The sequence below is a fragment of the Notolabrus celidotus genome, chromosome 23 (assembly GCF_009762535.1).
Source record: "Notolabrus celidotus isolate fNotCel1 chromosome 23, fNotCel1.pri, whole genome shotgun sequence".
Taxonomy (NCBI): domain Eukaryota; kingdom Metazoa; phylum Chordata; class Actinopteri; order Labriformes; family Labridae; genus Notolabrus; species Notolabrus celidotus.
Window position 1 is genome coordinate 20626490 of NC_048294.1, and position 27858 is coordinate 20654347.

Here is a 27858-nt window from a genome sequence, read left to right on the forward strand (position 1 = left end):
ACGATCTCAAAACAAGATACAAGATCCTGTCAATGAAACTGCCTGGAATGGAATAAAAACAGTTTAAGGGGAGGATTAAAGAATTTGACAAATTTTTAGGACTAAAATCCTGAAGTCTTTCTGAGGTCCAGCAGATGGGCACTTGTCAGTTAAAAAGAAATCATTGTGCTTTAGTGCTTTTAATCTGCATTCTTTCTACAGTCCAGCAGGTGCAGTCAGAATGGATTTAAGTGAATTGAATCCTGAATCATTTCAAACCTGTATTTTTTCTTGGCTCCAGTTTAGGAGCCTTGATTGATTGACATCTAATTCTGAAGTACTGCAAGCATATCATTCAAGAGCCCTCCTTGGAGATATCTGTGAAAGAACTTAAAACCTGCATTATATCTGAAGTCCAGCAAGGGGTGCTATTGTATTGACAAAAACCCATTTTCATTGTCTTCAAAAATGTCATTCTTTCATATATCCAGCAGGGGGAGCCATTTGGTTGACAAACCTTTTGAGCATCTAACACTTAATTCCTGCATCCTGGTGAATATTTTTGCGACCAATAGTGGTGTAAATGAATTATGTAAAGGAGAACACAAAAACTATTGATATATTTCTATATTATTGATTGTATTACATAATTAACATATCATCATTAACTACAGGAGGGCGTCCAGAGTGCAGTTTTTATATATTATACATTTGAGGGGCCTCCAGACGGCACTTTTTCATGTTTCATACATCTGAGGTCAGTGCCAACAACAAACATTTCAGAGCGCATCTCATAGCGCCAACAGTTGTTAGGTTTTGAATGTTGTCTTCAGGGACTTCTTCCTCCTTTGATAGTGACCATTAAAGGAACAGTGTGTAATATTTAAAGAAGCAGTTTGTTGCAACAGGACTAAATTCAACAGGTCAGAGATTTTCAGAGGCCGATATAGACAACATGGACGAGGTGAAGCTCATCATGGAGGAGGAACACTGTTGATTCAGTAATTTTGGTGGGAAATTCTCCAACTCGTGACTCCAGCTGTCTGGCAGTGCTGCTCCGTGATCAGATCTGAAAAAGCAGCCGGTGAGTGTTGACGTACGAGAGAGCACAGATCTAGTCGATGTCCATAGTAACTGCTAGATACACCAGAATGACCAAAGAGTCCGCTGTTATTCCCAGAGGCAAATGCGATCATCAGAAGATGTTTGAAAATAAAAATAATTATAAATGAGGCAAGAAGACATGTCACAAGTCCAATGAGCATTTTTATTCAGACTAGAAAACAAGGTGTGTTTGAACTTTGAGTGTCGTCAAATAAACTGCTGATTCATGCCAAATATTAATGATGTTACCATTTAGTGTTGAATCTCAAATCGCTGCATGTTTTCGGGGCTTTGTGGGAGGAAACCGGAGAGCCCAGAGGAAACCCACGCAGACATGGGGAGAACATGCAAACTCCACACAGAGAGTCCAAGCCCTCTCTGTGAGGCCTTTGTAATAACCACTGAGCCACCGTGTCACCCAAAGATCTAAGAGTCTACATATCAACCAAAGGGATTCAGTCTTGGACGTCCACGACATTGGTACAGCTGAACACCTTCCTCTTTATGCAGCAGCAGAAACATATGAAGCGATTCTTCTTCTTCTTCTGCTTCTGCTTCTTTTCTGTCGTCTCTTGCGTCTCCTCCTCCTCCTCCAGGTCTGTATCTTCTAAAACATCAAATTCAGACATAGGTAGAGGTTAGCTTTAGTGCTACAGCTAAAGGTCAATTTAAACAAGTAATCAGAGAATCTGAGGAAACACTGTTTATGAAGTGTCAGAAAGATGTGAAATATGAAAAGAAAGTTCTAAAGAGAATTCATTCACAATATTTTCCTACCTGAAGCTTTGCTCTCACCGTCAGAGGTCTCAGGCTCCCTGCTGGAGTCCTCAGAATAATACGAAGGGATATAAGGTCTTGTTTCAAAGTCTTCTTCCAATGGAAGGCAGCATTCAGGAGGTGCAGATTTCACCAATATGGATATGGTTAATGGAGTTGTTTCATAAATCTCACTGCAGTTTCCATCTGTCTCTGGGGTTCCTGATTCTTCTGTTTGGGTTCCTGATTCTTCTGTTTGGGGTCCTGATTCTTCTGTTTGGGTTCCTGATTCTTCTGTTTGGGATCCTGGTTCTCTGGTGTCCTGACTGGAAGGAAAAATCAAACTGTCAAACACGAGGAGTTCTAGGAGCAGACAGATTCATCTTACCCTGTGGTACCTGAGGAATAAGCTGCTACTTCACAGGTTCTACAAATCCCCAAGGGCGTACCACAAGGCTCTGTTCTAGGCCCACTCTTGTTTACTGATTATATTAAGGGTCTTGGACAGAACACCCCAACCGTTCCCCTCTATGCTGATGATACTCTCATTTACTCTTAGACCAGCTCTGTCAACTGCAGCAAGTTTAAAATACAGATTAAGATAAACTCATTCTCTTCACATCTTCAAAAGCAGCATCTACAGCTGTTATCACTCAGGCACTTTGAGGTGTAACATCTGTCTACGTAGGAACTGTTGTATCCAGTGAAACCCTGATCATTTCAGTACTAATAAGCTCTGACCTCCTGTTGATCTGAGAGATGATAAACCAGGTTTTATATGTGAAAACCATCTGAGATGTGTGGTTGCAGACACTTACTCTGAGCTCTGCTGGGGGGTTCCTCTCGTGATGAACGGATGAGAGAGGACTTGGCTCGGAGTGATTCTCTCATCCGCATCCAGTCGAAGCATCGCCTTCAGCAGGTCGATGCACTCCTTCTTCTCATCAGCATCCACATCAGTCATGTTAGGAAGGGGTAACTAACGAAGGAAACAAAGAGTAGGAGAGTGAGCTCCCTCATTCTTAAACAGATTCATTTAACGCTGCAGAACAACGGATTAAACCCTTACTGTCTCCAGCTTGTCCAGGTCCCTGAAAGTGTAGACCCTGTAGTCTTTAACAGGATTCTCCTTCTTCCAGTACTCCTCAGGCGTCTGAAAGAACATTAAATGTTTTTTTCAGACACCTCTTCATACTTGTGGAAAATGTAGGACAGTGTAATCTTTATAGGTAAAAATCAGGGACTTACCATCAGTTTCCACTGGCCTGTTTTGTCCTTCCTAAAATACTTGGTGGAGAATTTCCCAGCTTCTAAGAGATGGTCCGGAGGGTCACCAAGAAGCTCCACCATGAAACGAATCTGCAGAAAAACACAGTCACATCAACAAAGGCGACTTTTATCTCTTGACTCTCCAAAGAGTCGATGATATTTATCACAAATCCTTTCAAAAAGCTTCAGATGCAGCTTTTCATATTGTGAGACCCGATGACAAAAGCTGTTCTACGACGTTAGCATATCTACAGCCTGTTTTTACAGCATCTTGTTTTAGCTTGGAGTGATGGCTTTGGTGACATGGTTAATACAAAAGAGTAAATCTGACAGGAGGGCATGAAAGATGAGTTGTTAAATACTTACCATCTCATATTCGCAGGCCCCTTCAAAGAGCGCATATCCGGTCAGGAGTATTGCCATCACTAGGCCCAGAGACCACATGTCGATGGCCTCGGAAAACGGCAGGCCCAAAAGAACCTCTGGAGCCCTGAATATGAAACAAAAGCAGAGTGTATTATGAAGAACACTGTTCCATATCTAACACACACACACATCAAATGTGACTGGAGAGTCAGGAGTGATGTAACTCACTTGTAGTAGAGTGTTTGTACGACAGAGCCCTGCTTTGCTCTGCAGGCAGGAATAGCAAGCCCAAAGTCGATGAGCTTGATCCGAAGGGGATGCTCTGCACCGTCCACCACCATGATGTTGTTCAATTTGATATCTGAGTGGATCACTTTGTGAGTCTTCAGGGCGTCCAACGCTTTAGCCAACTGTAAGTCCAACAAAGAGAGACAACATTGTGAGCACACTGATACACAACTGACATGAACTTATCAGACTTTTCAAAATAAAGCTCCCACTTTGAGATATTTTCAAACCGAGTGCTCCTAACCCGAAAAATATCTGTGCTAGGTACAAAAGGTACAAAACAGCTGCTCAGAATGTCTGATTCACTGAACAACCCTTTACTGAAGGGATTGGTCTTATCAGAAAACCTCATATCCACTATCATCCCAGTCCCAAAGAAACCCACCATCACAGGACTCAATGACTACAGGCCCGTCGCCCTAACGTCTGTGGTCATGAAGTCCTTCGAGAGACTAGTGTTGAGCCACCTGAAGGACATCACAGGCCCCCTGCTGGACCCCCTGCAGTTTGCCTACCGGGCAAACAGGTCGGTGGAGGATGCAGTCAACATGGGTCTGAACTACATCCTGCATCACCTGGACTCCCCCAGGACCTACGCTAGGATCCTGTTTGTGGACTTCAGCTCTGCGTTCAACACCATCATACCAGACATCCTGCACCAGAAACTCACCCAGCTCACAGTGCCGGCCTCCATCTGTCAGTGGATCACCAACTTCCTGACGGACAGGAGACAGCAGGTGAGGCTGGGGAGCATCAAATCCAGCACCCGGACCATCAGCACTGGCACCCCACAGGGATGTGTTCTCTCCCCACTGCTCTTCTCCCTCTACACCAATGACTGCACCTCAGGAGACCCCTCGGTGAAACTCCTGAAGTTCGCAGACGACACCACCGTCATCGGTCTCATCCAGGACGGAGACGAGTCTGCTTACAGACAGGAGGTGGAACAGCTGGCTCTCTGGTGTAGTCAGAACCATCTGGAGCTGAACCCGCTCAAGATGGTAGAGATGACAGTGGACTTCAGGAGAAGCCCCCCCCCCACTCCCCCCCCTCACCATCCTGAACAGCACTGTGTCTACTGTGGACTCTTTCAGGTTCCTGGGATCCACTATTTCCCGGGACCTGAGGTGGACCTCCCACATAGACACAATCAGAAAAAAGGCCCAGCAGAGGTTGTACTTCCTGCGTCAGCTCAGGAAGTTCAACCTGCCTCAGTAACTGCTGATCATGTTCTACACCTCCATCATCCAGTCTGTTCTGTGTACCTCCATCACTGTCTGGTTTGGCTCTGCAACCAAACTAGACAAACACAGACTGCAGCGGACTATAAGGACTGCAGAAAAAATCATCGGCGTCGACCTGCCCCCCATCCAGGACTTGTACCGGTCCCGGGCCAGGAAACGGGCAGGTAGCATCACCGCTGACCCCTCACACCCTGGACACAAATTCTTCAAACTCCTCCCCTCCGGCAGGCGCTACAGATCACTGTGCGCCAAAACAACCCGCCATAAGAACAGTTTCTTCCCCCAGGCTGTCACTCTGATGAACACTAAACCATAACAGTGTCATACCTGTCAGATAAATACTCTCTGTAAATATACATGTAGATACACAATGCAACAATTCTCAAGCAGAATTCCATATTTCTATTTTTTGTATTATTTAACTACTATTTTATAATGTAAAACTTCCTCTGCAACTCGCCACTGCACTTTATCATATTATTTTAGCCTGTACATATTAGTCATGCCTATTTGTTGTTTCTTTGTATTTATAGCTAAGGTTATTGTTATTATATTTTTATTTTATTTTTTATTGTAGTTCTTATTCTTATTCCTATTCTTATGCCTTGTACAAAGAGAGCACAGTTTACTAAAGTCAAATTCCTTGTGTGTTCAAGCATACTTGGCGAATAAAGCTGATTCTGATTCTGATTCTGATTCTGATCTATACTTTATTTTTCATGCCTAGGACGTATTGTATAGATGAAGCTTTAATTATTGTTTCTATAAGGTTAAATAAACTGCGCTCGGTTAGATCTGTAGTCTAAGAAGACTTGGAACTAGAGAATGAGACCATAAACTCATCAGGAATGTTTACTGAGGGAATAAATCAGCTGAAAAGTACGACCTTTGTTTCATAGACTTCTACTGAGTCCGTTTTCTGAACTTGCCCCCTTCAGGCCGAGAGAGAGAATACAGTTTCTATTCATCCCCTCTTTAATAACAGTGCATGAACAGTAGAGAAAGCTTGCTAGTGTTTGGTGTGTCATGTACGTACCTGTTGGATGATGTTCCTGATGTCTTGTAGATCCAAAGGGGAGCAGTCTCGGTCTGCAAAGAATGTATCCAAAGTCAAATCCAGCATCTCGAATGCCAGAGTCCCCGCGCTACCCGTCATCTCGACGGCCTCAACAAACCGCACGATGTTGCTCTCGTCCAGGTGGTTCCTCTTGAAATACTCCATCAGGGTCATCTGGGGAGGACAGAAGGCAGGACTCTAAATCAATATATGCAGGAAAAACAGTCTGCATGGAGAGCAAAAGCAAAGTCATAACAAAGACGTAACAACTTTGATATGAGAGGGGTAGATGGACAAAGTTGGAGATATATCTGCAGTCTCTGAAGAAGCAACCTTTGTTAGAAATCAAAGAAATGGACTGTCTTTGTCGCAGGAGGATGCCACCTTGTGGAAAGTGGATGTGATGATTTTTCTGACCCCACATGATGTTTATTTTTGGCCTGTTTTTGTCTCTGTAGATGTGAAAACCTTCAGCAAAAGAACAGTTAGTATAAAGCATGGAGTGAATGAGCATAGGTACTTACTTCATCTTTAAAATCGCTCTCACTATATTGGATCTTCACAGCTAAGACCTCCTCGGTTTCCACTTTTACACACTTCATCACATTCCCGTAGGCTCCCTGTCCCAGCTCCCCCAGCAGTAAGTAATTATAGGGAAGTTGCGGTTCCATGAAATCGCTGTCGATGTAGGATTGGGTTGATGAGTTTGAATTGCTCTCGGCCATCTTGATTGATTATTCTCACACTGGTTCAGAAATAAGAGAAGTCTATGTTTCTGCAGAGTCTGTGGGGCAAGGTTCTAAAAGGTCTTTGTGACATCACAGTTTGGAATTCTCTTTTCAGATGGTTAAAACAATGTTAAAGAACAAAAGAGAACATACTGACAACATTACATGACAGTGAATATGCACATTGTGTCTAATAAGGTTGGTTTTAATGATGTTCTCCACCTGCAGGAGCACAGTGCTCCAGTATTTAGTATATGAAGATCAAGCGGCAACCTCCGGTCTCAAACGATGAAGCCCATGTGGAAGTGTTATAAACTGCAATACATCGAGAATCTGCTTGAGGCTGGCTGCAGAAACACCGGAAACCACATAGACATGAATGGGAAAAAGACGATCTTTGCAGCATTAATAAACATGTTTACAGCCTAGTTCAAAAAACATCTTGACCTTACGAAGCTAATCTCTCTATCGGCACACACTGTACGGGGGGTGATTTTTTTTCTAACGTGACGGTTCAGAAGATATTAAGATTTCGAGTTTTTGCCCAAATAAGGACATGACTGACGTGACTCCCGGTCTGGAAAACATAGCTGTTGGCTAAGAGGCTCACGCTACGTCACACTCTGCTTGGTTGAGTTCCGCATTTCCAATATGGCTGCCGCCGTGGATTGGCTTCAAAACAGCTCTCAGGATCAGATGGGTGACCTCACGGATACTACGTCCATATTTTATACAGTCTATGATAAAGATGCAGTGTGTAGTATTTAAAGGTACTAACAGTGGATAGCAAAAGTCTACACACCCCTGTTAAAATGCTAGGTTTTGTGATGTAAAAAAAATGAGACCACGATAAATCATGTCAGAACTTTTTCCACCTTTAATGTGACCTATAACATGAACAATTCAATTGAAAAAAAATGAAATATTTTTGAGTGAAGAATAAAAAAATAACAATGATAATAATGTGGTTGCATAAGTGCACACACCCGTTAACCCTTAAAGGCCTAGACCACTTTTGGGGGCGCCAGACTCCCTGTTTTAATTTGGTTTTTCTATCCTATTGAAGCACTCAGCATCAAGTGCCATACATCATTTTATTCAGGAGAACCTTATCTTTCACTATGCTGCATTTAAAGTACCAGTTTTACTTTTGTTTTGTCTGATAATGGATGAAAATACTGAAGTTTTAAAAAAAAATGATGAGGTACTTACTTAAATGCTACACACTGTACCTTCAAACACTACACACCACACCTTTAAATACTACACACTACACCTTTAAATACTACACACTACACCTTTAAATACTACACACTGTACCTTTAAATACTACACACTACACCTTTAAATACTACACACTGTACCTTTAAATACTACACACTACACCTTTAAATACTACACACTACAACTTTAAATGCTACACACTGAGATTAAAAAGTGTTTGATGTGAGTTTTAAACACAAAATACTGAACAGGAAATCATAAATTCAATATAACAGGATGGATTATTTTATATCTGATTGTTTTTGTCAGATTCACTGTCTAATGAAATAGAGTAATAGTCTTATATCATAGATAGAATATATATTAATGATCAGTTATTTCTCCTGTTAGTTTCCCCATTCGTTCTCGTTTTCTTCATGGAGAGAAGTCTGACAGTAAAGTTTGTCTGTTAGTAAAAACACTTGTTATATTTCCTGTCAGGTTAATAAAGTCTCATACGAGACTGATCATTAATGAGCACAGGGTTTGAAAAGAGTTGCATGATTTATATTTTCCCTTAAAGCAATAAATAATTTAATAATGAGGCATTTTACCGGTGAATCGATCCGTGATGCTTCAGGACAGAATAAACAGAGAGCAGACTCTCTTCATGTGCAGGTGTGTGTTTAACAGGTAAACACAGAGACAGAGCTCTGTTACTGTTTATATTGATCAGAGTTATTACAGTGAACATGTGTGTTAAACAGGTAAACACAGAGACAGAGCTCTGTTACTGTTTATATTGATCAGAGTTATTACAGTGAACATGTGTGTTAAACAGGTAAACACAGAGACAGAGCTCTGTTACTGTTTATATTGATCAGAGTTATTACAGTGAACATGTGTGTTAAACAGGTAAACACAGAGACAGAGCTCTGTTACTGTTTATATTGATCAGAGTTATTACAGTGAACATGTGTGTTAAACAGGTAAACACAGAGACAGAGCTCTGTTACTGTTTATATTGATCAGAGTTATTACAGTGAACATGTGTTAAACAAGTAAACACAGAGACAGAGCTCTGTTACTGTTTATATTGATCAGAGTTATTACAGTGAACATGTGTGTTAAACAGGTAAACACAGAGACAGAGCTCTGTTACTGTTTATATTTATCAGAGTTATTACAGTGAACATGTGTGCAGACACAAACAGCTGTTAAAGCCGTCATCACAAACCGACGTTGCTTCACGTGACGCTCCGGAGGAGAGGACGTTTCATTTCTCTAAATACAAATCTCCGCGTTCCTCGTTCCTCTGGTTTCATTTCCTCGCATCTCTGGTGGGCGGAACTAAGACGCGAGGAAGAGACGGGAGGAAACAACACGAGGATGGACGTTTAGAGCTTTGAGATGCACCCACAGCCTGGTTGAGTTCCGCATTTCCAATATGGCTGCCGCCGTCGATTGGCTTCAAAACAGCGCTCAGGAACAGATTGGTGATGTCACGGATACTACATCCATTATTTATACAGTCTATGATTCCTGCTAATGATTGAGATACCTGGTCTAAATTTAATGATTGACAAAAGAGAGCTGAGTCGTGTGAGTTGTTGATGTTTCGTCATTTATTGACTATAAAAGAAAAGCACTGACTGACGGTAATGTTAGGTTCAGTTAAGTGGACAGTACTTTCTGTGGTCAGATACAGCAGCTGAAGCAGGACAGTTTGTTCTTACAGTACATCAATCAACTGATACCCACAGTGTCATGGACTCTTCTATGTTACACACACAAATACACTACAGAATACATACACCTTCAAAGGTAAGTTCAGTCACTTAGGTTTTAGGCAGAGAAGGCTTTGTTATGCTCTAACACAGGTCACTTTGAGGAACAGCAGAGAGACACAAACATGCTGAGAAAAACACATACCAGAAAAACACTGACGCAGAGGCTTTTCTGAAACATGAACGCTGATCTGAGGTGAACATGGAGACACCTTCAGTCACAGTGCTGCTATGAGGCTGAGGTGAACATTAACCGCGGAGTGTCTCGTCTCTCTGTCGTGGAAGACGTGTTGGTTTGAGACCAGAGCAGTGCTGAGGTCTACTGGCTCGTGTGCTGGGTACTGGCAGTTGTGTTGGTTTGACTCACATGGCAGCCTTTTTCATTAGAAGGTGGGATTCTCAAATGCAGATATTCTCTATATACTAGTTTAAGGTTTGATGTCGAGACAGTGAAGGAAGATGTATTCCTGTTGGCTGTACACCAACAGGTCTCGTTATCGTTAGCATAATGAGTGTGATCAGACTTCAGAAGGAACAGTTGGTGGTAAATGAAGCATGGTCATTGGTGTACCTCTGCAGAATTACAATGAGCTTTGGCATGACTGCATTGAAACTTCCCACCAAGTCGAAGAAAAATGGCTGCCGTGTAAACATTGTGAGTGTAGTTTGAATTGACCCTTCACTAAACCCCTCGTCCAGTAGCTTTTATCCCTGTATAGCCTTAGCAAGCCTAACTTAGCATTAGTTGGTTAACTCTTACATTTCTCCACATAGTGAAGCTGTGTTTATGCTGATCTAAAATAGTAATTAGTATCGGTGGCAACATAAGCTTTAACTATTAGCATGTTGGGCTAACTAGCGCAGTAGCTATAGTAACAATCATGCTTCCAAATCCAACAAGCACAAGTTAAACAAGTTAACTACATTCATTTGTACTGTTACAATCTCATTTCAGAGAAGCCTCAATCACCACTGTACGAAAACCTCTCTTAGATGCTAATGTGGCTAACATTAGCAGCTCTGTCCTGCTACGATTTGGAGACGTTTCACTCCAGCTAACATATATGATAGAGTAATGGATTAATAGCTCTACAGTGTCACACAAACACAGAACTGTTTCTTTATTTTCAAGTTTTCTGCATACATCATCAACCAGAGGGAGTGCTTATGTTTTGCATGTAGCATCAGCTTTAGCCTCAGTCTTTTAGCACCTACAAACCATGCATTTAGCCATCAAGGACACATTTTTAGACTCCTTAATAGCATTCTCCTTTTAAATGGAGTCAGCTGAAGTCATTCAAAGGCAGCGAGTGTGAGTTTTTTCAAACTCATGTAGCGCTTACGTTAGCTTAATTAGCAAGCCAACCAACGTTTCGGCCAATAAATGCTTTAGTGCACCTGTAGCTTGTATGTGAAACAGTAGATGCTTTCATGCTGACTAACTTCTGGATGATTAATCTGATACTTTTCACTGTTAAGTGCATAATTGGCTGACAGCAACGACTACCAAAAGGGGGCGGGGCTTAGTGAAGGGTTAAATCACAGTGTGAATCACTGTTGTGTGAAGACCGTTCTTTGGTAGTCCATGTCTGGTTAAAGTTACAGACTCTTATGTTATGACTTTGAGTTTCCAAACATCAGAAAATAGTGAAACTAACAAAATCAAGAGATAGATCTTTAACGTTTCACTCCAGCTGAAGAACCCCCATGGTTCCATCCACGCTGTATCTTAGCGGCTGAAACATGGACCCAAAACGTGTTCACCAAACAGTGAGGAGATGCATTGCTGGTGCATAGAGGGGATAAATATAGATGCTGAATAATCCCGGTTGAATACAGGTTGCTAAGATAAACTGAAAAACAGCAGAGGGATTAATAACGTAAATAAAGAATGCCACAGTACACAGTGTAAAAGCTACAGGGTTTCAGTGGTTGGACCACAGTGAGGAGGAAGAGGAAGAGGAGGCAGATGTGGTTTAGCGAGGATCATCTGGAGCGGCAATCTTCTCCAAACTGGGCTCCATGCCCCAGATCTCCCGGGCATACTGGGAGATGGTGCGGTCACTGGAGAATTTTCCACAGCCGGCGATGTTATGGATCACCATCTTGGTCCACTCTTTAGGGTTCTGTCAGTAAACAAGGTGAAGAAGAGGAGGTTAATTTGAATTGACAGAACTCAGTTTGTTTTATCCTCTCTGCACCCCGGAAGTGAAGCTAAACCTTTAGAGCTCCCTCTACTGACTGTTTGCAGTCTAGGTCTTAAGCTCCGCCTCCTCCATGTTAACAGATAGGACATGGGTCACACTTTAAAATCCAAACAGGTCAAATAAATGTTTGTCAAACGTGTTATGTCATTATAGTTAGTTCTTATCAAGCTGATTTATGTCATAGTGTTCATGTTTCTGACTAGTTTAGATTTAATTAGTTATTTGATGCTATAAAAGGGGATTGTGACGTCATGACTGACAGCATTGTTGACCAGTGAGGCTCCTGCAGGGCTGTTACAAACGTCTTTAGCCTAAAACAGTACTGGTGACAACACACACTATATGCACATACTACGTGTGCAAAGAGAGCGAACAGCTGCAGTAAAACATCTGGATGATCTCAGATTTACCTTTTGTTTCAAATGGTTTGATAAATATTAAGTGATGATTCATCTTTGCACTGACCTTGTAGAGTGCGCTGACCTTCTCCTGACATTTGATGTAGTCTTCATAGTCTGCAAACACCTTGAACCTGTAGCACAGACACACAGGAGCGAACAGTCAGAGCTTTGTTTCTGTGTCAGTGGATGACATGGCGTGACTCTGCAGGTCTCAGACTCTGTGCTGACTCTGCTCTGTGCTCTCACCTGTCGTGGTGCATCAGCATGTTGACGAGGTCTTTGAAGAGGTCGGGCTGATCGGGGCTGAACGCGCCTCCGGAGATCTGATCCATCGCCTGCTTCAGCTCAGGGATCCGGTTGTAGTACGACAAAGCGTCGTAGCTGGAGAAGAAAGACATTCAGTTTTTAAATTGATGAATGCCATGTCCTCATAGGTTCGTAGCTCAGGCTTGATGTTCTCAATTAGCAAATGTATACGCCACTTAAATGCCCATATAAGGGCATGAGACTGCAAGGCCACAGTTAGAAAGAGGAACAGAGACACTGCAAATGTGAAAATTAAATCATAAACTGATTGCACACTGGTCTCAAAGTTCTGAAATAGATACAGTGCTGGTGGAAGATTTGTTTTTTGATATTAAGTACAGCCAGTCGTCGATGTATAAAAACAGATACATGAGATGATGTCACTCATTCAGAGATGCTGCTGTCGTCAGAAAAGGATGGACACGAAGTGAAATAAAAGTTGATCTAAAATCTAAGAGGACAGGAGAGAGACTGACCATAATAAACTTTGTTCTCATAATTGACCTAATTTTACAGAACATTATTCAAACAACTGATCTAAACAAGAGTCACTGATTACCTGTGTTTAATGGTCAGTTTTTATTGGTCTGACTCAGTTTTTTCTGCACATCACACTTTATAATATCCTTACTGCTTGTATTACTTTTCTATTCTCAGAGATTTTGTGCAAAGTTTTCTGAAACTATTGTGCACTAGTTCTTATTCCATTTTTTTTTTCACTTAATTTTATGATTTTGATATTAATTTTATTTGTATTAATTTAATTCGAGCCTTTATTTTATTTATTCCATATGAATCTATTTGTATTTGTTTGTACTTCATTCTAATTTAATTTAATTTGATTTTAATTTTAGTGTTATTTAGGATTTCTTTCTTATTTTACTCAATTTGTTTAATAGTCTAATATCCTTCTAATATCCTAACTGCATTATGTATAAGAGAAGCTGTAATGACTGAGTTTCCCCACAATGAAAAGCATTTCAGATACTGATGATATACATTTTTGTCTAAATTATTGTTTTATGTAATCTCATACAGCTGACCGTCACACCAGGCCATTAAAGCTGGTTCTGACTCCGATTTGTTTAACAGCTCTTACTTCATAGCAGAGTTTATACTTTTAAGTGAACATTTTGCCCTTTTGACCAAAAAAAGCATGATACAAATAAAACCTGAGAACATTAAATCAAGTATCTATAAATGTTTTTCAGAATATAAAAAGGAGCTAAATGATGAAAAACATGATATCTATTCATTTTGCTATGATATATCGGCTCTCATATGAGCAGACATGTTGACTCCCGTCTTCAGTCTAAGGCTCACCCCTTCTTGTCCATGGCCTCCACGTCCTCCACCCTCATCCCAAAGATGAACAGATTCTCCTCTCCGGCCTCCTCGGCCATCTCCACGTTGGCTCCATCCATGGTGCCGATGGTGAGCGCTCCGTTCAGCATGAACTTCATGTTCCCGGTGCCGGACGCCTCCGTGCCCGCTGTGGAGATTTGCTCTGAGAGGTCAGCGGCTGGGATCACTGTGGGACAGAGACGTGAGGAGAGAGTTCAAGGTCTGTGTGAGAAAACGAGGCCATACCTAAGAGTATAAACTACCTTTCTCAGCCAGTGTGACCCGATAGTTCTCCAGGAAGATGACTTTGAGGCGATCTCCGACCACGGGGTCGTTGTTGACGACGTCCCCTATGGCTGTGAACAGCTTGATGATCATTTTAGCCGTGTGGTAACCAGGAGCCGCCTGAAAACAAGAGAGCGTCACAATGAGCTGTGTGTTTCTTCTCTTCAGGATGAAGGAGGAGCAATCACATGAACACACTAAAGCTTCAGCTGTAATAGTTGCATTATTAAGAAATGAGATCTCTGCAGCTTCTGTCCGAACTAATTTCAACACATTGTCAGCAAAAACTCAGCCTGCACCCGTCTTCATTTCTGACTTCATTCTATAATTTTACACATTTAAAAACAGCTTTTGAAGTGTAAACTCTCACAGTTTGAATCAGTGGTCAGTATTTCGACAAACAGATTCAACATCAAGGCAAAAAAAAAAAGTCACACCTCAAGGCTTTAAAGCTGAAAAAGCTCACAACTTATGTTTAAATAAATCAAAATAACTTCCAAACATCTCTAATCCACTCGACTAGGTGGCTGACTGATGAGAAATATGACCGCCTGAGTCACACGTTTTAATCTTTCCAAAAGATAAAGACATAAAATTTGGTCTTCCTTCTTTCCTCGACTGTCTCTGTTTTTATTTTTGGAAGTGTTTGATTATCATTATAAAATGTTCAATGAGAAAAACTAAAACAATAATTTCCTCTTCGGGATGACTCTGACATCACTGTTATTATAACAATCAGGGTTACATCAGTCTGAGGCTCTTTTCAGGAAATAAGCTCTGTATAAAACAATGAAATTTAAGTCAAGTCTGTCATTAATCGACTCCTAAATAAAGTGGTAAGAAGTGTCACAGTGAAATAATCAGTGAAGCAGTAACACTGAAACAAATCCGTCATGTTGTTGGTATTTAAACAGAAACATCACGCTGAGAGAGGCTAAAAAGAGATTAATTTCCTTTCACCTTTCCTCCGATCATGACAGTCCTCGGGGTCCATGACTTGTTTGGCTCCTTCTTGATTCCTGATGAAAACAAACACAATCTGAACTCTGAATCGTTCATGTTTAAACAGAACTGAGAGTAAACAACGGACACACGTACGGTTGTAGAGCGTGATGATGTGCAGACAGTTCAGCAGCTGTCTCTTGTACTCGTGGATCCTCTTCACCTGTACGTCGAACATGGAGTTGGGGTTGATCTTGACTTTGTATTGTTCTTCCAGATGAGCTGCAAACTTCATCTTGTTCTCCTGAAGGTCAGACAGAGAGAGGAGGTCAGGAGCCGAGACTCACACCTGACAGAGACTTACCTCCTCTCCTCAAAGATCTCACCTGTTTGACTTTGGCCACGTCCTGGATGAAGGAGTCATCATCCACGTAGTCCAGAAGCTGCTGCAGCTGGTCCAGGTCCCTGATGTAGTCCTCGCCGATCCTCTGAATGACGGATCACATCGAGACATCAGAGACATATCATGGAGATGAATGAGGTGCCGTGTCCTCTAACGCTGTTTTTTGTGCTGTCAGCTTCTATTTTCTATTCAAACCAAATGTGGTTCAGTATTTCCGGCGCTCAGAGTCGCTGATTTTAGTTTTAGATGAAAACCATAGACTGTATAATAATGTATGTAGTCTCTGTGATGTCACCCACCTCTTTCTGAAGCGCTATTTTGAAGCCAATCAGCGGCCAGAGCCATATTGGAATTGATCAACACAACCTAACTTCTGTCAAGCTAGTGTGAGGTAAAGATTCGCGCCTTTAGCCTTTTCGCTAACAACTACAATGTTCCCGCCTGTCAGTCAAGTCAACCACGCCCTTATTTGGGCAAAACTTGTAAGTTTAATATTTTTTAAAAATCAAGAGTTATAAAAAAAACTCACCCCGCTTACAGTGTGTGCCGAGAGAGAAATGAGCTATTAAGACCTAAACCGTTTTTTGAATCAGGCTGTAAACATGTTTATTTCTGCTCTAAAGATCGTCTTCTTTGAATGGGTGTGTATGTGGATTCTTGTGTTTCTGCAGCCAGCCTCTAGTGGACGTTTGTTTAACTGCAGTTTTTAACACTTCCACACGGGCTTCATACTTGGAGACTGGAGGTTGCCGCTGGCTGAAAACAGTTCAACTTTTGGAACACCGCCGCGCTCATCAATGTCACTTCTTGGTTACTGACCAATCAGAATCAAGAAGGGGGGGATCTCCTGAAATCAGCATTGTAACAACACAGGTCCATACGGAGGAGAAAAGTTATCACTCTTATTTTTTAGTTTAGAGCTGCTAATACTCTGACAAGATTTTTTATCAATAGTTTTTACAGTTTCTTGATGAAATGCTGTTAAATGATGACAAGTGTGAAGCATACAGATCATTTTAAAACCTAAGGGTCGCTTCTTAGGGGAGTAGAAGTGCTGTGGTGCACTTTTGTAACCTAGCAACAGTAAACATTGATGAGCAGCGCTCTGAGATTGACGTTGTGGGCGCTCACAGCACGAAAACACGCCTTAGTGGTCCCTGCACCTGAAGCAGAAACAGTCCTGAAATGATCTCCTCTTGTTCAGTCTGCGGATGAAGAGGAAGCTCACCTCTGCGATGACCTCGGCCAGCCCGGGGTTGCACATCACCAGCCAGCGGCGCGGTGTGATCCCGTTGGTCTTATTCTGGAACTTCTCAGGATCAGCTTCGTAAAAATCCTTGAACCTGCAGAGAGGAGAGGACATTGTTTCAGTTACTCTCAGTTTGCACACGCAGGATCGATCGACAGATGTTGTTTTCCTCTTACACTGTGCTCTTGATGATCTCAGAGTGGATCCTGGCGACTCCGTTGACGGCGTGAGATCCCACGATGCACAGGTGAGCCATGTTGATCTTCTTCACGTCGCCCTCCTCAATCAGAGACATGCGCCGCAGACGGTCCATGTCTCCGGGGAACAGCTTGGTGATCCGCTGCAGAGAGAGAGACAGAAAAAACTTTACATTTAAATACATTCAACAAAGATGAGGTATCACTTTAAAGTTGAGCTTTTTTTACTCTTTGTGAAGGCACCCAGAGAAAACTACAACGTGGACGAGTCTGAATGTTTTAGATACTCACAGTTAAAACAATAAATGACTCATTTCAAAAGGTGGAGAAACTATGACACGATGTTTAAAAGAAAAGGAACTGAATGATCAAGTAACCAGACAACAGCGGAGGAGTATGCTTGAAACCATCTCCTCTACTTTTACTTTTCTTAATCTGGTTGGAAACACTTGTTTATTTTGTCTCAATTCAAAGTTCAGTGCACATGTAAACGCAAATTTTCACTCTGACTTCTTCCTGTCGACCTTCAGAGAGACATTTCTGCAAGAAGTCGAAGTGTGAGAGAAAAAGGTGAGCAGGAAACATGAAGCACAGGAGGCGAGGTGATGACATTATATCATGTGACCTTGTGCGCACCCCTTCTTTCATTGATATTTTTTCGTAAATAATCACACGCAGCATTGACAGAAAACCTATCTTGGATCTCTAACGTCACCACAGATTCCTTTTCGTGTCACGTCTCGTCTGTCCCGTCTGCTGTGTTCACCTGGAGAATAAAACTCTGATATAAATGATTTAAAATCCATAACAGGATAAATATCACTCTGTATGAACACCTCAGTTTCATTCAGCTGCAGAGAGGACGTTTCTGAATCTGATCAAAGTAAAATCTGTCTAATGTAAACGCTGCTTCAGGCTCTTGTCTTTGTGCACAAGCAGAGACGGATGACTCTTCTTCTTACTTACAAGTCAAACCAGACGATGGCAGAGAGATTGTTTTTAGTCTGCTCCACACTCCGGTCTCACCTGGCTTCATGCAGTCCGAACGTGCGTACCTTCCTACAGTCCAAACATTTTATCATGTGAAGTTCTGAGTGTTTGTACTTAAAACAAACTCTCTGTCATTGCTCAGATATTCTCACATTGGCTTGGACCGGGAGAGGAGAGAGATATATCTTCTATAATATCCTCTCCTGGAATCACATCCCTTTGGGGCACGTCACTCAGCTGCTCTGATTAACATTTGAAGCAGCAGAGAGCGACACTATGATGACAGAGTTTCCATTCATGTCAATCTAAGTGGGGACAGAAGGATGTGCAGGATGATTCTGCTTCTTCAGGTGTTTTTATTCATCCTGTGATAAGTTGCTCCGCTGGGTTTGAACTGGTCACATGACACGAATGTCATTTTTACAAAGAAGGTGGCTAGAAGGAAAAGTCCAGGTGAAAAATGTGTGTGTGCATGCTCAACCCTCGGAGAATGGTGTGTGTGTGTGTGTGTGTGTGTGTGTGTGTGTGTGTGTGTGTGTGTGTGTGTGTGTGTGTGTGTGTGTGTTTGTGTGAATACAGATCTCAGAGCTGTGAGTGTAGATGAGTGCAGGACTTTCTCTAATGATCATAACCCCTCCCTCCCTCCCCCCTCGTACCTCCAGGTGCCTCCTGTTGATCTCGTAGATGAGCTCCAGGTGTCTGGGCAGAAGGTTCTGGAAGAGGTCGACGGGCCAGCGCTCCAGAGCTTCAGGCAGGACGGTGTGGTTGGTGTAGGCACAGGTCCGGACCACGATGTCCCAGGCCTTAGCGCAGAGCGGGTCACAGTTAGACATTTATGGACATTAAACGTGTAAACTTTTTGCTTCCCTATAAATGTTTTCATAAAGATAAAGAGGAGGTCGCTCAAGCTGCTGTTTGGTTTTTAATTCTGTTGTCACAGCGTCAGACTTGAGCAGCGTCTGCGTGTCGCAGAGTCATTGTTCCTGCAGGGCTTAAGGATGCAAAGTGACAGACTGCTGCACATCAAGAGAAGCAGCAGCAGCAGAGGACTCACACGACAAAACCTCAACCCACGTCAAAGGAAACATCATCAGCTGATTTAACGTCTGAGTGTTTCACTTGTTTTCATTTCAAAGCATGTAGCAGAGGTCTGCTTCAGAGGGTTTCTGAAGCTGCAGTAAATCGTGTCTCACCTTGTCCCAGGGCAGCTTCTCCATGTCCAACAGGATCCTCATCAGCTCCGGGATCGCCATCGCAGGGTGCGTGTCATTCAGCTGGATCGCCACCTTCAGACAACACAGAGAGAAGGGTCTGTCGTAGAGTCTCAGATTTAAACAAACAAATAAGGATGATTAAAAAAAGAATCGAATGATCAGACACTCGAGGAACAGAAATCTGTTACCTTATCCGGCAGCGTGGAGAGGTCGAGCCGTACGAACTCTGTGGATCCAAACTTTGAGGCTTTGAATCGTCGGATGATGTCCTGAAGAGTTGCAGCGACGACAAAGTACTCCTGCTTCAGGCGCAGCTCCTTCCCCTCGAAGAACTGCAGAGAAAACACAACACCATGGAGGACTGAGAGATAAAAACTGTCTCATTGTGAATCTACGTAAAGGACTTGTTATCGTCAAGCACACAGTCAAATAAATCCTCGTCTCACGTTGTCGTTGGGGTAGAGGACTCTGGAGATGTTCTCCGCCAGGTTTCTGTCCAACACGGCCTGAATGTATCCTCCAACGTTAACTGTGAATCAGATCAGATCCTCAACACAACAGAAAACGACTCACCTTGTTTTATCATGGTGATGATGAAGGAAGAAGACAACACTCACAGTCTTTGAGGTTGAAGTCACAGGGAGCTTTGGCAGACCACAGCCTCATGGTGTTGACAATGTTATTTCTGTAGCCAGGGACCGGAGTGTCGTACGGGAGAGCCAGGACCACCTGGAAACAAACACACATACACGGGAGGAAGTCATGATGGATTTCAAGGTTTGAAATGATGCCTGTAACTTGATTCTACGAAGGAGAAGTAGCCACAGCTAGCATCATGCTAAATCAGTGACTGTAAAGCACCTGATGATCACCTTCCTCCAGGTAGACACCGAGGACTTCAGCAGCTATTTCTGGAACAGTATCCTGAGTCTCCTCTGCAGACTCTACCTGCCCTGTATGATGTGATCTCTACACACACTCACAGTCTGATCCACAACGTCAGGGACACGAGTCTGACCACGGACAGACAGACGTCTGATGTTAGTCCAGAGAGGATGCTGAGTATGTGTTAGTTTGTGTCTTCTCTAACTCTCAGCCTCTCTCCTCCAGGTGTGCAGAAATGACAAAAAGATATCAGACATATTGATCTTCACTAACCTGAGTGTCGACCCACTTCACTCCCTCGTTTGTGTGCTCCACTCGGCCATAGAAATGGACGGGCCGCATGTACTCAGGGCGAGCTTTCTCCCAGGGGTTACCGTACCGCAGCCAGTCGTCTGCCTCCTCCACCTGCCCCACACAAGGAGCCGTTTAACTGTTTACATCTATCACTTAACACATCTCCATCCTGAGAGCAAAAAACAAAGCGATGACACTAAACACAGTCAGGTGAGCTCACCTGCCAGCCATTCACAATCTTCTGGTTGAAGATGCCGAACTCGTAGCGGATGCCGTATCCATAAGCAGCCAGACCCAGAGAGGCCATGGAGTCCAGGAAACAAGCTGAGGACCCAGGAGCGTGTGTTAGAGACTGCATTAAACATCATGGTTTGTCAGCAGCTAACCAAGAGAGAGCTCACCTGCTAGACGACCAAGACCGCCATTTCCAAGGCCGGCATCTTCTTCGATGTCCTGCAGCTCCTCCATGTCCAGACCGAGCTGCAGAGCACAGTTCATATGTTACAAATGAAGCTCTGAGGCCGTGACAAAGCAAACAGGGAAGAGCCAAAAGGTGTAGTTCCTAAAGTGCCCACTAGAGGCTGGCTGCTAAAGTGAGTCAGTCTCCATAGAGCCCCATGTTAAAATGTTAAACTTTGGTGCCAGTCAATACGCTACAGGCTTTAAAACTGCAGCTCTTGAACCACTGGGCGAGATCTTAGTGGCTACATTCTGTATTTAACTGGATGTGAAGAGTAGAGCCAGGTCGTCTCTGATCTACATAAACCTTGTCGCAATTTTTTGTTGAAAATGCTGATTTTTTTTTGCAGCCAGGTTTGAGCAACTTCTGGAAAACTTCTGTTGTGCTACATGAGCGTCCACATATTCTACTCCGGGGTCTAAACACTTCTGGACTCGCGGCGTGTGATCTCAAACAGCCTTCGACTCCGTAAAGTCCTGATTTTCATTTGTCTGTCTTTTTCCCATTATCCTTTGCCTCACCTGGTATGTGGCTTCGTCGCAAGCATTCTCCAGAGCCAGGTTCACCATGGTGTTCTGCAGAGTCCGGCCCATGTAGAACTCCAGAGAGAGGTAGTAAACACGCTGCAGGAGAGAGAGGAGGAACATGAGTGCAAACTCACTGAAACAAGTATTTTATCGTGCATTGAAGCTTCAAAAACTTATATTTGGCGTTAAACTTCATATTCTTTTGCACTACTGAGTCGTTGAAGGCCCGTATGGACGAATACTTTTAATCTTGTGAGCTTGAGAAGTTTGTCTTCAACACAAAGAATCATTTTCTTGTGCTCACAAGATAAAAATGAGAACCCGATATGAATCCCCCTGACTTCAGAGGCTCAAGGACTCGAAAGCAGCTTCATTCAGATGCCATGATTTAAAGAATGAGTGTCTGCTGTTTAATCTGCTCTTATTCCCTGGCACAGTAAAATAAATGTGAGACTTTAAAAACACATTCATTCACATGAGAAAGTTTGTTTGCAAACAGAAAAGTTTTTCCTTTAAATTTGAAACATTTGGATTTTTATGTCTGTCTTTATGTTGCAAGACGAGACTGGCCAATGAAGATGTGAGATGAACTTTTTAAAGTCTAAGCCCCGCCCACAATTTTTTGCGACTGAAATTAAACATTTACATTAAAAGGTGACATATCATGCAAAATCGACTTTTTAATGGTTCTTTACCTGAAATATGTGTACCTGGCATGTCTACAAACCCCCCGAAAATGAAAAAAATCCATTCTGCCCCTGTTCTGATTTCTCCACCTTTCTGTAAATGTGTGTGAAACGAGCCGTTTCAGACTTCCGTGTTTTTGTTACGTAACAACAATATCCGGTCTGTCACGGAGTCAGAGCTCGGAGCTTGTTCAGCCCATAGACTGTATAAACTAATACTGAATCCCTCCCCCGTTTTTCATTACCTGCACAAATGTGTGGTAACAAGGAGCTTAGGAGGGAGGCATGCTAGTTGTAGGCTGTCTTAATAAACACAAAGGTTGGTTTTACTCCCCCCGTCTACAGATTTGAAGATCTAGTGGATTTTTTTTTGTCATGGAAAAGTGCTAGCGCTAGTTAGCATAGCTACATAGCTACATGTCGTAGCTTAAGCTGTAGCTGTGTACCAAGACACATGTCGACATACTGACAAATAAAACAACAAGAAACACAGAATCTGTGACAAATCATAAAGAAAGGTCCTGCTGCCTTTCTGGCAGAGGTCGGTTTTACTCCCCACGGCTGCAGATTTGAAGATCTAGTGGATGATTTTTATTTTTCATGGATAAGTGCTAGCACTAGTTAGCATAGCCACATAGCTACATGTCATAGCTGTAGCTGTGTACCAAGACACACGTCAACATACTGACAAATAAAACAACAAAAAACACAGAATCTGTGACCAATCCTTCAGAAAAGGTCCCGCTGCCTTTCTGGCAGAGGTCGGTTTTACTCCCCACGTCTGCAGATTTGAAGATCTAGTGGATGATTTTTATTTATCATGGATAAGTGCTAGCTGTAGTTAGCATAGCCACATAGCTACATGTTTGTAGCTGTGTACCAAGACACATGTCGACATGCTGACAAATAAAACAACAAGAAACACAAAATCTTTGACCAATCGTTCAGAAAGGTCCTGCTACAGGCGCCTCTCCGTCAGGATCAGATTCAGAGGGTTGAAGTAGCGTAGTCTGCTAGCAGCCGTGTATATTCAGACAACATGTAAACATTAGATCAACGTGCTGGAGAGCTGAGGCCACATCCACTTCCTGAGGGGGCGTGGTCAGAGAGAAAACAGAGTGTTCTGAGGAGGGCTGAAGAAGAGGGCTTTTCAGGCATGCCAAAATCTGATTTCAAAGTGTTTTTTGAGCATAAACTTGAAAGACATGTTTTGGGGACCTCTTAGACCAATATATATTGATGAAAAAAGCGTGATATGTCACCTTTAAGTAGAAAAATGTAACGCTAAATTCTCCTCAGAATATTGAAGAATGAAGATTTATACTTTAAGTTTTAATCACAGTTATTAAAGATTTTCTTTAAACATTTTTTTTTACATGAACGCTGCTTTGCATAACCTTGAAGTTGCATTGACTTTGTCGCCCCCTGGTGGACGAGCACTGCCTCTCATCTCCTTGCTGATTTTGTCCTACTCAGGCTAAAGTGGCGTCAACTGTGAGTCTGTTTAACTTCTCGGTTTTATGAGCTCTCAGGACACAAACGTAACTCGACACGGAGCAGACAGATATCTGACATTTCCTCTTTAATCTGAACAAAGCTTCACGTTTCACAAAGTGTTTCCTCAGAGGAATAAAACATGCTGTACGTGCTGCGTTCAGGGTCCCTGATGGCCGTGCAACATTATCTCTGAAACAACAGCTGCTGTGTGAGCAACAACAGATGAGCTAAAACAGGCAGAGCTCCTCTAACAATGTCTCTAACACACACACAAATACACACACACTAACACCTCTACACAGATCTGTGAGAATAACAGACTTCACAGATTAACCTCATGATGAACGACAACCACAGACGTGTCGATTCAAACTCTATGAGGACTCAAAGCAGCTACAGATCTCTTGTCCTTGTTGAGACTGAGGCAGCAACTCTGACCTTGTGTTGACATTTTCTGATCATGCTCTGTGTGTGTGTGTGTGTGTGTGTGTGTGTGTGTGTGTGTGTGTGTGTGTGTGTGTGTGTGTGTGTGTGTGTATAAAGGCAGCAGACATGGAAAACAACATGTACCCAAAGTAACAAAGGCATCCAGAGGTCGGTATAAATATCACAGGAGGGTCAGCGCAGGCTTCACGTCACCTGACCGATAAAGTCCAGAGTATTTCAAGATAAAACAGTTTGTTAGGGACTACTTTCAGCAGCGGAGGGATCCAGTGAGTGAAATAAAAGACTCCAAAGTGAGACAAAGACATGCAAACTTTAAAACATCACCAGACTCGTCCTTCAAGATTTACTTCCTCCTTTAAACTTTGAGTATCAGGTTGTTTCCGCCTGTGATTGGAGCTACATGACTAGACTGCAGCTGCAACATGCATGCTCAAAGTCTCGTGCATCATCATTTAAATCACCATGTTTAAAGACAGCAGGATGACTTTAGGTGTTAGCAGTGGACTGATGAACTCACAAGGTCAGACTTGATCGTCCTTTATGGAGTAAAAATGAGCGAGAACACACTTTGAGTTTTGTCATCGTGCATCCATTGGCGAACTTTTAATTCCTCCTTCCTTTGTTCAGTTTTAAATAATCAAAGTTAACATAGCTTAGCAATATTTTTAAGCTTGGAGTATTAGCAGCCCAAAGATTTGGAAAAAAAAAACTGAATGATATGACAGCTTCCTCACGGTGAATCCAAAATCTACAGAGCTCCCTCTACTGGCTGGCTTCAGTATAGGTATTAAGCTCTGCCTCCGCCATGTGAACAGATGGGACATGGGTCCAACTGTAAAATAACAGGTCAAATAAATGTTTGTAAAACATGTTTCTGTCGTTATAGTTAGTTCTTCTCGTGATGATTTATGTCATAGTGTTCATGTTTCTCACAGCTTCGGTTTGAATTAGTTATTTGGTGCTTTAAAAAAAGGGGTGTGCCCTCATGATTGACATCTCTGTTGACCAATCTGGCTCCTGCAGCGCTTTGTGCACCGGGAGAAACACTGAGTACGTTTACATGCACAGTTAAGTCAAGCTTCAGTTACAGCTGTATTCGGCAGATTGAATTTTCACCACCGCTGCAGCAGGTGGCAACATGCTCTCTTTCAGCTACTTAATTTTGGACTTTTCCAGTTGACCCATTACATCACAAACACAAACAATCCATGAACAAGTTAGCAAGAGGCGGACTGGTTTTATGTCAATAGGTGAAAACAAGACAGCTTTGTCTTGTTAACCTCCCTTCTTCTTCTTTTTTAAACTTAGTCCAGTTTAGATCAGAAAACCAGATTCTAAACCTCATTATTTAAGTTTGTTAGTCCAACTTTGAGAAATACAATTTAGCGTGATTCCAGTCGGACCAACGTTTTTCTTAAAGTCTGGTTTTAGTCGCACTAATGCAGTAAAAAAATCTTTAACATCATGTTTAAGACATTTACGGCACTGAACTTTCCTCAACCATGAGTGTCTGCTTCAAACCTACATCAAGAATCTGTGACACTGTGGTCTCGCCCCCCCTGTGGACTCGACCCCCCTGAGGACTGGACCCACCTGAGGACTGGACCCACCTGAGGACTGGACTTGACCTAAGGGAGCAACCGTGCTTTATCGGTACGTTCAATTTTGTTTAACGGAAGAGGCAGAACACCAATACTGGTTGGTCCACTGGTTGGTCCACTGGTTGCTCTCTTTCAGTCATCAAATGGGACTCGGGGGGCAGGGCCTATTTGAATAGTTGGCGAATCGTAAGCATGAATCGAATAGTAGTCTTGCTTGAAATGCCCATCCTTACCTTAAAGGTGTGTTTCAGAATACTTAAATGTAAATATTGACATGTATGGGCATACATCTGTTAAAGAAACATGAGGTTACCTGCAGTCAGAACATAGTCATGCCTATTTGTTGTTCTTTTGTATTTATAGCTGATGTTATTATTAATTTTATTTGTAGGTCTTATTCTTATGCCTTGTACAAAGAGAGCACAGTTTACCTAAGTCAAATTCCTTGTGTGTTCAAGCATACCTGGCCAATAAAGCTGATTCTGATTCTGATTCTGATGGAGCAGCATTTATGCATGGCTCTCCTCATCAAACAGGTGCTGGCCCTTTAAATCCTTCACCCAGCATCCTGTTTCAGTCACGCACGAGAGCAGACAGGTGAGCATCATGTGTTGAATCAATGAAATAAAGTCTGCCATGTACCCTCAGCTGCCTGCCTGAACAGTGTGTGGCCATTTTGTGATGCGCAGTGTGTGCCGCTGCTCCTGAGGATGGAGGGATGGATGGAGCGCGTTATGTAACACACATTTCAACTAGTTGAGCCTGCCTCAGACACACACACAGTCTCTCTCTCTCTCTCTCTCACACACACACACAGTCTCTCTCTCTCTCTCTCTCTCTCTCTCTCTCTCTCACACACACACACTCTCACTCTCTCTCTCTCTCACACACACACACACACACAGTCTCTCTCTCTCTCTCTCTCTCTCTCTCTCTCTCTCTCTCTCTCTCTCTCTCTCTCTCTGAACACAGCGTCCTCAGACTGACACACACATCGCATCACTGAGTGATGCACGAGCTGCTTATTATATAACAATGAGGAAATGTCCTCGTGCACACAGCAGCTCGAGGTCTGATTGAGATCCCGATCAGTTCTATACATTGAGATAAAGAGGCAGAGCGCGCACACACCCCCTCGTGCAGGTCCGTTAATTATGATACTGCAGCACAGAACCCTCGCGACCCCGCCCCCCTCCCTCCCTGGTCGGATGTGTACGTGCAGGATCACTGCGGCATCTTACTTTCGGGTCTTTCTCATAGTAGTGCTGCTGGGTCCGGATCCAGCGGCCCACCAGGTAGTCACGGACCGTGTTGGCCAGGGCGAAGTAGTAGTCCCGTTTGGTGGCCACATTCCGGTCTTTGACCAGGGTGAAGTGCAGATGCCGGTTGAAATTAGTTTTCAGGTCCGCGACGTTCTCCACCCCGGCCAGACCCCGGACCGAGATCTGCTTCCTCTTGTCCTGGTCTGTGAGAGGCTTCGACATGCTGTCTTCCTGTTTTTATAATGTAAAGTGTTGAATGTGAAAGTTAAAGTCTTCTTCCTGTCCCTCTTCAGACTCTCCTCTGAGCACGCACAGCCGCTGGGATGAGACGCTCCAGCTGCTTTTATACGTCACGCACTCTGCATCAAGCTAGCCCTATGAACACAAGTATTTCCGCTCTGAAACTTTCAAAATAAAACTCGTTTGCAAATGCGTCACACACTTCCTTGTGATACATTTAGAAACAAAGGCAGCAGAAAAATACATATCGATTCTTAATATTACACATGGAGCTTTTACAGTTTAAAATGTCATTTTTATTCACAACAAAGCGGTAAATTCGTGAAGTAAGGTCAAAATATGGAGAGAGTATGTGTATGTTGCCTTTATTTTCAATTCCAGGGGTCTTTATTTCCGGTGTAAATGTACTTCATTGGGTTTTTGAGACTTGAACAAAAAGTTCCAAAAGGATGGAGTCTCATTCATTCAACATATATTATTTCAAAAAATAATTCTAAGATATATATCTACATTTTTGTTTATTTCTAACAAAAAATACAAACACGCAAAAGTATATTTAATTTTATTTTGCAAGTTTTTCCCTTTCTATACATTTTCTCTTAATATTCTTAGATTTCCCCCTCTTTTATTTGACTATGCA

At 42.7% G+C, this 27858-nt stretch overlaps 2 protein-coding genes across 3 annotated transcripts; both read right to left on the bottom strand.

Annotated features, from left to right (window-relative positions):
* Window positions 1-1225: 1225 nt before the first annotated feature.
* On the bottom strand, window positions 1226-7099 carry LOC117807458 (homeodomain-interacting protein kinase 2-like). Of its 2 annotated transcripts, none has more exons than XM_034676773.1 (9): window positions 6588-7099; window positions 6043-6237; window positions 3703-3884; window positions 3475-3598; window positions 3088-3198; window positions 2909-2992; window positions 2658-2818; window positions 1879-2165; window positions 1226-1690 (listed from the first exon to the last, which is right to left on the bottom strand). In XM_034676773.1, the coding sequence occupies exons 1-9, from the start codon at window positions 6786-6788 to the stop codon at window positions 1539-1541; spliced, it is 1497 nt and encodes a 498-aa protein (XP_034532664.1). In that variant the 5' UTR covers window positions 6789-7099; the 3' UTR covers window positions 1226-1538. The 2 variants fall into 2 exon arrangements, with proteins under 2 accessions (XP_034532664.1, XP_034532663.1); XM_034676772.1 differs by having other exon boundaries at window positions 1861-2165; window positions 6588-7097.
* A 2500-nt stretch (window positions 7100-9599) lies between these two features.
* LOC117807143 (glycogen phosphorylase, muscle form) lies at window positions 9600-27313 on the bottom strand. Its single transcript, XM_034676221.1, has 20 exons — window positions 26958-27313; window positions 21480-21581; window positions 20900-20978; window positions 20719-20822; window positions 20478-20609; window positions 19937-20048; window positions 19766-19848; window positions 19508-19651; window positions 19299-19391; window positions 18762-18908; window positions 17095-17258; window positions 16898-17012; window positions 15653-15754; window positions 15423-15570; window positions 15285-15343; window positions 14303-14444; window positions 14019-14226; window positions 12636-12770; window positions 12454-12520; window positions 9600-11907 (listed from the first exon to the last, which is right to left on the bottom strand). The coding sequence occupies exons 1-20, from the start codon at window positions 27198-27200 to the stop codon at window positions 11758-11760; spliced, it is 2529 nt and encodes an 842-aa protein (XP_034532112.1). The 5' UTR covers window positions 27201-27313; the 3' UTR covers window positions 9600-11757.
* Window positions 27314-27858: the final 545 nt, after the last annotated feature.